Source organism: Amaranthus tricolor, chromosome 15 (assembly GCF_026212465.1).
Source record: "Amaranthus tricolor cultivar Red isolate AtriRed21 chromosome 15, ASM2621246v1, whole genome shotgun sequence".
Taxonomy (NCBI): Eukaryota; Viridiplantae; Streptophyta; class Magnoliopsida; order Caryophyllales; family Amaranthaceae; genus Amaranthus; species Amaranthus tricolor.
Genome location: NC_080061.1, coordinates 7,711,150 through 7,723,719, shown reverse-complemented (window position 1 = coordinate 7,723,719; position 12,570 = coordinate 7,711,150). Strand labels below are relative to the sequence as shown.

Genomic DNA, 12,570 nt, shown 5'->3' with positions numbered 1-12,570 from the left:
TAAGAGATAAATTTATATCTGTTTTTATCTTTCTACTACTTCTCGTATATTTACATTACAATACCATGTAGGTATTTATAGAAAAGGATGGGTGAAAGGTTACAAATGTAGCACTATTCATGAATGACAATGCATTCACTTGTATTGTCAATCACAACATAAAACCATATATTATAATTGTTATATAAATGTAACATCCTTTTTTTAAAAAATAATAATAATAATAATAACATATAAATAAATAAATAAATAAATTTCAGAAATTTTAAAAATAAAAAAATAAAAATAACTCCCCATTAACAAATAACTTCCCACTTCTCCATTTAAATCTTATAACTAACCTCACTTACCTACTATAAATTAAAACCAATTACACTTAATTCATTCACATTATTACTCACACTTCCTTCTTCTATAAATTACTCCCTCCATCTTCCAATTGCTTAAAATTTAATCAAGAAAAGGCAAGATTTTGATATTGAAGGTATGTAATTTCATCTCTTTATAATATTGTTCTACCATTTTCAATCCAAATTACACATTTTGTATTTGTTAAAAAAAAAAATTTCTAACCTTAGTTTTCCGGCGATACGGTGGTCACCAGAATACCACCGGCGTGCAACGGCGGCCACCGGAGCCACCGCCGGCCGGCACCTTCTCCCTTTCTCCTTCTCTCTCCTCTTCCCTCCTTCTTCTTTCTTTCTGCGTGGTACAGTGGGTTTTTACCCATTTTATTTCTTTTTTTTATTTATTCCTTCAACCTTATTATACTTATTATAAAATATTATTTATTTTCTTTTCTTTTAATTTTATTATGTTAACTTTTGTCCTTTTCTTTTAAAAGTCATTTATAATACTCTTAATATTTATAACTAAATTTTGAAACTACCTTTTTGAATAAATTATATAATACAAAAAAAAATAAAGTCTTTTAATTTATTTATTTCGATGGGTTGATCGGGGTATTAAATTGAGATATATTATTTTCTCATGTAGACAGCGGATTCGTAAACAGAGATTATTAGGAGCGTACGTTGTCTAGGATCGCGTGACAAGGTAATTCTTAATGTCCATCTAATTAGGATTATCCCGTTAGTATTATGTGCTAAGTGATAATTAATGAGTTTAAGTAGGATGCATGATTTTATATGACATTATTTTATATAATGTTATGTTTATATATTCTCAAATTATAGTTACTATTATTTTTGTCAAACTTAAATTTATAATTACTATTTTGATAAAATATATATTATTATTTTTTATAACGAAATTAGATACGGTTTAATTTGAAAGAGAAATACTTATAATAATATTATTTTGATGAGAGTTATATTATTATTTTAATAATGATTTTAAATGCGATTGAATTTGGGGGAAAAATATTATAATATTAATATTGCAATTGAATATTCTTGAGATGTATTTTTCTTGGGAAAACCTATGATCATAAAATAAAATGTATAATATATGTTTGATTATATGTTTGTGTGCACGCGACTAATTATTAAAATATATATTATCACGTAAAGTGTAACACGAGGGAAATGAAGCTCTTATATTTGTTGTAATCCAAGTATAAGGGTGATAAACAGGTTGTCCTGTTTGGTTAGTATAGCTACCGACAGATATTATTATTTCTGATACTTGATACGATGTTTAGTCTTCCTTCTATTTGTTGTAATCCAAGTAGAAGGGGTGTGCACACTAGGGTTCCCTGAGACTACTCCCCTGGCCTTGAATTATTTGGGGTGACGACCTCTTGATGAAGTAGGTATAGGGGTAAAGCCTCGGCCTACTGGCGTTCTCGTTCCCTCAAATTAAAAATTGATTATGTGTTTGTCATTATTAAATATCAAATTAATAAATTGGTGTATGTGATATTATATACTGTTTTCTCAAATTGGTTTTCTTTTAAACTCAGCTATATATTATTTTCTAAAATTATTCTCAATTTGATTATATTTTATTTTCTTAAATCATTTTCAAACTTAATCGTTTTACGGGATGGAGTTGGAATTACTCAATTTCCTGATTTTGGGAGTTTTTCCCTTGTTTTTCTTGCATTCTTATGTTGCAGGTTATTGATTGCGTGAGAATCGTGGAGTGAGGATCACCCAGAAACATAGCTTTTATTAGAGTCGAATTTCAGTTTAAATTTTACTCCCTCCGTTCCTTTTTGTTTTTCCACCTTACTAAAACGGGTAGTTCCATAAGTTTTTCCACTTTAGAATACTTTCCATTTTTGGAAAGTTTTTTTCCCATTTATACCCCTCAAATACTCTCTTTTACCCTAAATAATTCTATTTTAACCCATGGATTCTTTTACTCCCCTTGGGAGCAGCGTGTGTCATTTATGTTCATCAATATATTCTGCTTCCTCTCCCCAAAAGAAGTCGTTACTTTCTCTCTCTTCTTTGAGTTTCTTCCATGGCTTTCTTAGCTTTTATCCCCTGTTCATTCCTCATTTTTACTGCATTAAAATGTAGATCGGAATTTGGTCTTCATTTTGATGTTCGTTTTGTGAATTTTGGTTGAGTTTGATTTTTTCAAGCCCTCTGTTTTTCTTTCTTCTTCGACTTCCATTGTTACTGTTTGAAGCTTTTGTTTGTCCATGACAACCATCGAATCTAAGAGTGATTCGACCATACCATCATACCTTTATGACGGTTTGTGTGACCGTGGAGAATTTTGTTCTTGTTCCATTAATGGGAGTTCACACTCTTATTCAAATGAAATTCTTAAATGGACTAAAAAAGATCTTGAGGCATATCAAAAGGCGATGGAGGATGATGCTACATCTAGGTTTCGTGATTCTACCCCTTCTCCTAATGTTGAAGAAGAATTACCACAAAGTGTTCTTGAGTATTATTTGGAGTCTCCATGTCATGTTAATCCTTCAACTCCATCTAAGATGCATGAAGACCAAGTTAATTTGGTTGTCCCTGACACTCCTGAGGAAGTTATTGCTTCAAGGGGGAAAAAAAACCTAAAAAACGCACGTGAATTATGTAATTTTTTCTTGAATTTCCTTTTAATTGTACACTCATGATAAGTGCTGGTGATGTTTGTTGTTGGATTTGTTTGATTTTGTGATGTTTGATGTTGGATTTGTTCTGAACCTTTTTGATTTCGTCTTATTTTTTTGGAAGTCTGTTCTTAAAATTTTTTTTTAAACCCCTGTGATGTGTTTATGCAATTACTTGACTTAAAATCTGAAAAATTATCTATAATTACTTGGTTGAGTAGCAATTGTGTACAATCGACACATCATATGATATTTTTTTTCATGTACAGTAATTTGCGTCATTTCTTGTTGAAATTTTAAAAAGCTGAGAGGTTCAAAGACCTCAATGATGAATCAGGGGGCACAAAAACTGAAATGATCATTATATAATGACGTAAATACATATGCATGACCTTAAATTTCCATTTTGATGTTGATTTCATAATTAGTTGCTCCTAAGTTTTATAGAAACAATTTTGATGATGATAAAAAATAAACTGAGGGGCTGTAATTTATAATCATCTTTGAGATTCTTCCACTGCTTCATCATATGCTTCAAGTATTTGTTGATTATGTTGTGCAGCATCTTCATTTTCAGTTTGTGTGCCTTGCTGATTTGTGCTTGGGTTAAGAAAACGTACACATTCCCTAACCAATTTTGATGGTACTCGCACTTGTATTCGTAACCTTCCATTGTCTTCTTGAACTTTCTTCCCAAGGTGTGGCTGAACATAGTCATTAGACCCCTTAACCTTTAGGATTTCATTTAAGTTGTGTTGTAATGAAATCCAAACATTGGTTAAAGTCTTTGGATGTAACTCTTCGAATGCATCTTCCACTGCTTTTATTAACTCATTCATGTTCTTTGGCATTTTCTTATGCATAAGTGATTGTATGCTCCTAAAAAAACCCAAATCTAGAATATTACAATTGGGACTATTTGGTGGTTGTTGAGTTAGAATGAATGTAAAGCCCCATTGCCTGTTGTTTTGTTGCCAAATTGGATCATCATTTGTTATGTGAACCCTTGCATTATCTTGTTGGATGAAAATTATCGATGGACCATCACTTGGCCATTTTCTAAGAATTGCTGGAATTAATTGTTCTATGAGCATGCTCCTATAAACTTCCTGAGTAACCGAATCAGTTGGTTTAATTTCTATAGACCCCCTTGGACGGTTAATTGAATTTCTTTGTGCTGCAATCCTACTTACGAAAGGGAAAATTCCGATTTTCCCATCAAATGTGCATTGGCCATATTGATTCCATGTAGGCCTTGCAACCGCCCCTAAAAACATGGCTTTTGGAATGAATTTTGATGACTTTCCCGCCCTATATGGAATTTTTTCTTTGTGTACTAGATAAACTCTTTGTGTCTTCTTGGTTAAGTAAAACAATTTTTCATCAATATGTATGAAGTCATACATACCTTTATACATTGGATGATGATGAATTGTATCTTCTTGAATGAGACTTAAAATCCACTCAACCCTACTTGCCTTGTTTGCATCCGTTAAATAAGGGTGTAATGGATTTGAATGTGCCTTAATCACCCCCCTTCGTATCAATCGCCAAACCGTTGTTGGTGCCAAGTCTAAGCATGTTGCAACATCTCTTATGCATGTACGTTCACCCATTGGTTTTGATTCAAGTACGTTTGGTGGCACTTGAACTCTTTTTCTTCCACAATTCTTGTACTTTGAATCGACAACATAAGGCTTGTTTTCTTCTTTGGTTTCAATTGCACGTTTCCATAAGTTTCGAATTGATCTTGGTGTGTAACCGTATTTGTTTGCTATTCGTACGAATGTACCATGTGGGAGTGAGTCACTTACTTTAAGTGACAACATTTCATGTAAAATGACATGCCACAACTCGTTTGTGAGCCTTGGTTTACGTTGATCTTGCTGTTCTATTTGTTGTACATCAATTTCTTGTGGTTCCTCGTCAAAACTGAAGCTTGACTGTGAATCGTATGCATTTGATCCAAAATACCAAGCCCCCTCTAGCTCATCGTCATCATTTGAAGCCATTACAAGGCTAATGATGCAAATGAGGTTGCTGGACAGTTGTTTTTGGTACTGTGAGGCTGCTGTTTGGGTTAATATCGTGGCTGGACAATAATATCGTGGCTGTTTGGGTTGCTGGACAGTAATCCTGTACTGTGAGGCTGCTGTTTTGATTTTTATGCTTCAAGCCTTAAATCAGCAGCTTAAATAAGATGATTAGGAATTTGTAAGGTCATTTTTTTGGAGATTGTACGTGTAATTATTCATTTTAGTAATCCATGTATTTCTAATTTGGGCAATGCAAGGACATATTTTGCTCTCTCTAAAATGTAAACTTTCCCTCCTTTTTTTTAGAAACAAAAATGTAAACTTTCCAATTTGGAAAGTGGTTACTTTCCCTCTATGTAATTTCTCTCTCTACAATAAAATCAGATTTTTTTTAATATTTAATTATATCTACAATTAATTGCTCTCTCATTGTTCCAATACAATCATTACTTCCCACTATTATATAATTAAAATAATACCCACTACCACCAAAGATTCTCTTTTTCTTAATCTTTGTGAAATATTCAAATAGGAAGAACAAATAGGAACGGAGGGAGTACCTTGTTTAAATTTTATATAGACATAGATTGCGTTCAGTCTTTTCTTATGTTGTAAACCCTCTGTTGGATTTAAAGTTATTAAGTTATTTCTTAGTCGTTAAGCCTTACATTTATTTTATTAGAAATAGATGTGGCAGTAACACTCCCGTGAGTAGGTTTTGGCTCATGTTTTCCATTAACGGTGTTTTCAAAAGTTCGACATATTCTGAGGGTGTTACAAAGTGGTATCAGTAGCTTAGGTTTGTTTTGGTCAAATCTTAGGGTCGTTTAGGATTTAAAGTTTATAAAGGTTTAAATTAAAAATAGGTTAAATGGTACAAGGTAAAAATTATTTTAAATAATTTAAGTAAGTTACAAATAAAAATAAATTATGAGAGTGGGGACGAATGGGTTTATTGTTTTGAAGTACTTTTAAGTACTTAGTAGTAGTGTGTTATTTCTTTTAATTATATTTTCGTTGTCTTTCGTTTTTTGTTAGATGCCTCGATTCTGTTGCACTGCTAGGAAAAGTGTTACAAATTTTCGTGATGCACCGTACCACCTTTCTATGAAAGCAGGAGAACCCATTTCCTCATATATCCATCTTCTTCGTGTAAGCATGGAGAATTTCCACCTAAAATAAGTATCATGGCAACTCTGATTATAACACACCACCGAAGCAAGCAAATGTCCTTATTCGAACCTTGAGTAATGTAGGCCCTTATGACGAACTTAAGAAATAATACAACGACATAATTAAAAAAGGGAGACCTAATTGGGAAAGGTATGCGGATGAAAATGAGAAATGGTTCCTTACTCTAGAATATTTAGAAAAGAGGATGATCGATGCTAAGGCAAAGTGGATTTATAATGTATCTGGGAGCTCCTATAACTACGAGGATGAGAGTGACGGGGAAGATGATAACACCGATACCATACCTATAGTTATTCAATCTGAAGATGAAGGAAACTATGAACCTAAGGAGGACTATGTAGAAGATCCCGAGGAGGATTTTGAGGAAGAGCCAGTTCGAAAGTGATTTTGATGATTACTTGTTAACTAGAAAAAAAATGGGATAGGATGGAATTTGTCAGCTTTAAATTATTTTACTAGTTGTCTTTATTTTTGAACAATGTTGATTTTATTTATTATCATTGGATTATTATTTAAAAATTTATATTAATGAATATTTTCATGAGTCTTTTTATGTTGTGTGTGCAATTGTTTCCTTGTCTTTTCTTCAATCTCGAATATTGAGAATAAGTGTATGTATGAACATGATGGAAACGTTAGTAGTAAACGCTTAGTTTCTTATATCGACAGCCTATGAAATACCCGAACGTTTACACTCGATCTCGCAGGCGTCAACAAGCAAATAACAGGGCCAAAACACCTGAACAATTAGCAGCTAGAGTGAGGGTACTTGAGCAGTTGTCACAAAACATAGGACTACTAGTGCAAAACCAAGCTAACAATATGAACAATGGACATGATGACCCCTAAGCTGTCATGGCTAAGAAAATTGCCACTTTAAAACCCCTATCTTTGTTGGGAAAGAGGACCCTATGCTATTAGAGAATTGGCTACGTGACATGGAGAAAATCTTTACTGCAAATGGAACACCTGAAGCCCAAAAGGTTAACCAAGCCACGTTTTACCTATGTGAGGATGCCGACACATGGTGAAAAACTGAGGAACAAACTATTAGTAACCAACCAGACTTTGACTGGGATTCTTTTAAGGTTGCTATTAGAGGTCGATTCTTCCCTGAACGTATTAGGAGACAAAAGTGCAGTGAATTTAATAGGTTGAACCACGGGAAGTTTATGAGTGTCAAGGAATATGCCTAAAAGTTTAATGAGTATGCTAAGTTTTGCCCTAACATGGCCCCTGATGAAGTTTCTAAGGCCCAAAAATTTGAGGATGGTTTAGCTTTCAGGATACAAACTAGGTTAGGAGGAAGTACCTCATCTACCCCTTGCAGAGGCTTATTCTAAGGCTTGTAATATGGAGAGGATCTTACAAAGAGAAGAAGATGTGTTGGGAAGGAACAAGAGGAAAGACCAAAGTAATGCGGATAGTCAAAGTAATGATAAAAGACCTCGTTTTGGTAACAGTGGGGGTAATGGTAGGAACAATCACCACGGAGAAGGACATAACAATAGGAACTACCAAAACCCTAGGCAGAATGAAAACCAGCAAAGGAATGGTAACCAGAGGGCTTGGGTGTGCAAGAAATGTGAGAAGAGTCATTCGGGCTATACGTGTCAAGGCGAACCAATTAAATGTTATGCATGTGGCGAAGCCGGACATAAGGCTAATTATTGTCCCAAGAGGCAAAAGGGAAACCAACCAAGGCAGGATGGACACAACAAGGGCTATAACAACAATGGAGGAGGATCTAGGAACCATAACTTCAAAAACAACCGCTCGAACAATACTCAAGCAGGAAGTGGTCCAGCAAATGACAAGTACAACGCCAACAACAATTAGAACAACAATGGCAACAATGGAAATGGAGGACGCACTTTCAATGGGAGACTCCACGTTATAAGCAAGAGCGAAACTGAGTCGGACGCCAACATTGTGACGGGTACTTTCCTTGTAAACTCTAAACCTGCTTTTGTACTCTTTGATTCTGAAGCTTCACATTCCTTTTTATCTAAATCTTTTATCGAAAAACATTCCTTTAAACCTTCTTCCTCATGTCAAGCTAAGGTAACCACACCCTCAGGTGAAACCTTTCTCAGTAAGAACCTTTACTTAGGCATGCCTATTGTTATCTCTGAAACCAAACTACCCGTGAACCTCATCGAGTTTAATTTAAAAGACTTCGATTTGGTTTTGGGAATGGATTGGTTAAGGAAATATCCGGCAAAAATCAATTGTGCTAAACAGAGAATTACCTTTAGAGGCCCTAAGGGAAAAAAACTAACCTACCAAGAAACTACTTCCGAGCCACCAAAGACCAAGCTTATCTCCACCTTAAATCTCCAGACCTATCTTAGCAAAAGGTTACCCCGTATATTTGTGCCATGTAATGGACACGAGCATGAAAGAGGACGAGTTAGGAGAGATACCTGTAGTTAAGGAGTTTGTTGATGTGTTCCCAGATGAGATTCCAGAGATGCCACCTGTGAGAGAATTAGACTTCAAGATTGACTTAGTTCCGGGAACAGGACCCATTTCAAAGGCACCTTATAGGATGGCACCTGCCGAGTTGCAAGAGTTGAAGGTACAACTTGAGGACTTGTTGGATAAAGGATATATAAGACTCAGTGTATCACCTTGGGGAGCCCCAGTATTATTTATTAGGAAGAAAGATGGAACATTGAGACTATGTATTGATTATAGGGATTTAAATAGTATGACGATGAAGAATAAGTATCCACTCCCTAGAATTGAGGATCTATTCGATCAACTTAGGGGTGCAGGAGTATTTTAAGAAATTCTTAATATTTAATGCGCGATTATCTTTTGAATGTATCCACAACTTTAATTTCCTTTTTTATCCACATCTTGTATTTGTTTACAATGCAACATTGCAAAAGTACAATGCACCGTCAAACTATGTTGGACAACATATCTTCATGATAATTTATTAGTAAGCAAACTGGTTTGAAGATGATCCCTAACTCTAATGAAATATATTCTCCGAAACAATGAAATTGGAATTTGTGTTCTTCCTAGTAACACAATGGCTGCAAAATACCAATATGAGCCTCTGATCTAATGGATCCAAGAAACCCAAAGTTTAAGTTGTGTGCTTGCTCATTAAGTCATTGAATATAGCTCTATTGCAGTCTCTATACAATCCAAAATTACCTAAAATGGAAAAAATAAGCTATACCTATTTTGAACTCGAATTCAATACTCGATTCGCAAGATTCATAGATTTGGATCCGGATTTGGGTCTTGCCTATGAAACGAATCTGAATCCTGGTCCACCTGGACCCGATCCAGATTCAACACGTGGTCGTCCCTAAGTAGGTTAATGTAGCACTACCCGAACTTTAACTACCAACAACCTCTAGAACCTAAAGGAGTGGAAGATATATCAATTTCACTATAACCTCGGAGGAAGACCAATAAGCCAATCAAAACCAAGATGTATGCTTTCACATACATCATCACATTACCCTCATCTGTTGCGACCGATAGCTCTCTAAATTGCTCTCGGATCCACGTCAACTTAAGAATGACCGGTGACTCATCAGCCACATTCTTCAAAAAACTAACCTTACAACCCTTATATAAGGGAAATTCAATCACCCTCCCTAAAACCAGTAATCGTGTGGCCATGTACACACAATGTGATACCCCAGATTGAGCTTTAAAGAGGATGGATAGACTACTCATATCAACAAGATGCATCTTCTTTTTATGGGAGCCCATTTGCTAAGAACTTCACAGTTAAGCGTGCTAGGTGGGGAGCAATCTTAGGATGGGTAACCTCCTGGAAAGTTTTTCCGGAGGCCAAAGTGCGCTGGAAAGACTTGTGTTGGTTTGTACGGCCAATCTACACTCTCCATGAGTAGTCGGTCCGAGGGGCCTAGGTGTTACAAATGGAATCAGAGCAACCCTGCGACCGTGGTTGATTGTGTGTTCAGTGCACCTAGCGAGGGAAAAAGATCCTGAAACTACGGTTCAACAAGGACGTTGTATTCCTAAGTGGGGGTGAGTATGATACCCAAGATTGAGATTTAAAGAGGATTGATAAACTACTCTAATTAATAAGTGCATCTTCTTTTCTAGGGAGCCCATATGCTAAGAACTCCACAGTTAAGCGTGCTTGGTGGGGAGCAATCTTAGGATGGGTGACCTCCTAAGAAGTTTTCCCAGGTGTGCACGAGTGAGGCTAAAATGCGCTGGAAAGACTTGTGTTGATTTGTGGGGCCAGTCTACAATCTCTATGAGTAATCACCACAAACCTAATATAACAACTACGTCTTATAGCGTAATAGTACGGTGGAATGAATGTGTCAACAAAAATCTTATACAAAGTATTAAATCCACCCCATATACTAGTTAATAGGCGGACATAAATTTTTCACAATCCCACAAAGTAAGGACAAGATTCTCATGAGCAACCTAAATAAGAAAGATGGAAAGAAAGGGGTTAATTGGGTCAGGAATAAGTTTACACAAATGTGGATATATATTGGGAGGAGATAATAATGTTGCATAGCACGATTCTTACTCTTGTTTGGGTGCTAGGGCGAGCAGATAGGCTACTAGATAGCTATTGGTAGCTTGCTATGCGAGGTGATAAGGAGGTTGCTCTTTGTGCCCGATTGGGCAGGTTAGTTCGATTAATTACTCACCATCAAGCACGCTTAACTATGTAGTTCTAATCAAATGGGCTTTCATGAAAAGAGGATACACCTTATTGATATGAGCAGTTTGTTAATCCTTTTAAAGCTCAATTTGGGGTATTATACACCTCAATTTTACTTTCAATTTACTTACACTATTTGATGCAATATTTTTAGTCTTGAAAATTTTGTAGTGAAAAAGTCTTGTAACTATAATCAACATGGATATGTTGAATTTGTTTTACATTTGATGACTTTGTATGATTGTATGTTTTTATTGCACTTGTGATGAAACAATAAAAATTGATGATGTCCAATAAGAGAGCATTTGGAACCTTAATATCTTGGTGCATCAATATTGGAGACAAAAGAAGGGTTCAATTAACTATGATATGAATCAAACTTATATTCTTGCAATGAAGATCAAACACATGAATTTCACCCATTAAGAGATTTACAAATTTATTTGAAATCAATAAGAGAACTACAATTTGAAATATTAGTTAAAACACTTTATTTGTGATACACATGATGAAACCTCTCGACTTTACATAAATCGGCACAAACTAGAATTTCACTCCTCAAGAGATGTTCTTAATTGACTTCTCATGTTGACAACCACTCTAAAGAACACAATCTTTACCACACATATTATAATGGAAAATATTTTTCTTGCGGATAGCTTACTCATCTTCATTCAGAGCATAAAACCTGAAATCCCAAATTATTAAAAGTTAACACAGTCTGTTTGGTTGTTGATGATACTAAATAGATGCTAATGATGATGATTTGGAGTATAAATTTTCAAAAAATTTATCATGACATTCCCATGGTAATGACCTTGATCATGAAAAAGATTTCTTGCTTACAATTTTCATTACCACCTAGTATCCGTTTTCTTTATGGTAGTATATTGAAATGAATTTTATGAGTTAAATAAAAAAAATTAAAGTAGAACAAGCATGTCCATTAAACTTGTCAATAGATTTTTCCACTAAAATTATACTAAATTTTTATTGTCATTTCCACCATTTAATTACCAACTAGCGGCGGATAAAACATTAGTGTAGTTTTGGATTTTTAATGTTGTGAATGAAATAACACTGAAGTTATCAAAGTATAATAGCTCTTCATCAAATTATTTTGATGATGTAATTTAATCATATTGTATTCAATATTCATTTTATTATGAAGTTAGTGTTTGTTGGATCTTAATTTTGTGAGAATATTGTTTGAAGATTAAATTAAAAATAAATAGCTAAAAATTAAGGGATAATATATTTCGATCCTTCCTTACTTTTCAGAATGCTACGCCTTATATTTTGTCAATCTTTTAACTTTGTAATATTTTATTTTTTAAAATTGTTTCTGTCTTATTTAAAATTATCATCTAATTATTTTTTCTCTTTTGTTTGCTCACATTTTTTTATATACGATAATCAATTTTTGTCTCTATCATAGCAAAGTAACACTTTTTCTAAAGAAGATTTTGGTTTTGATTTTCGCATGCTCTCTCCCTTCAGTTTACCTGTGGTTCTGTTAGTAAGAAAGATAAAATGAGCGGGCGTGTGCGGTATGCCTTCCCCTAATCCATACTGAAAATTTTTATACCCACCACCTACCTATCACCCATAACGAGTAAAATTTTGAT

At 34.6% G+C, this 12,570-nt stretch overlaps 1 protein-coding gene across 1 annotated transcript; it reads right to left on the bottom strand.

Annotated features, from left to right (window-relative positions):
- Window positions 1–3,324: 3,324 nt before the first annotated feature.
- LOC130800984 (uncharacterized) lies at window positions 3,325–5,040 on the bottom strand. The gene is made up of 2 exons (XM_057664729.1): window positions 3,649–5,040; window positions 3,325–3,462 (listed from the first exon to the last, which is right to left on the bottom strand). The coding sequence occupies exons 1-2, from the start codon at window positions 5,038–5,040 to the stop codon at window positions 3,325–3,327; spliced, it is 1,530 nt and encodes a 509-aa protein (XP_057520712.1).
- Window positions 5,041–12,570: the final 7,530 nt, after the last annotated feature.

Excerpts from the sequence above, each read along its gene's own strand:
- LOC130800984 (XM_057664729.1), bottom strand. The coding sequence starts at position 5,040 with ATGGCTTCAAATGATGACGATGAGCTAGAGGGGGCTTGGTATTTTGGA. Across the intron at positions 3,463-3,648 it reads CAAAATTGGTTAGGGAATGT|GAGCAACTAATTATGAAATC; the intron begins GTACGTTTTCTT and ends TATAAAACTTAG.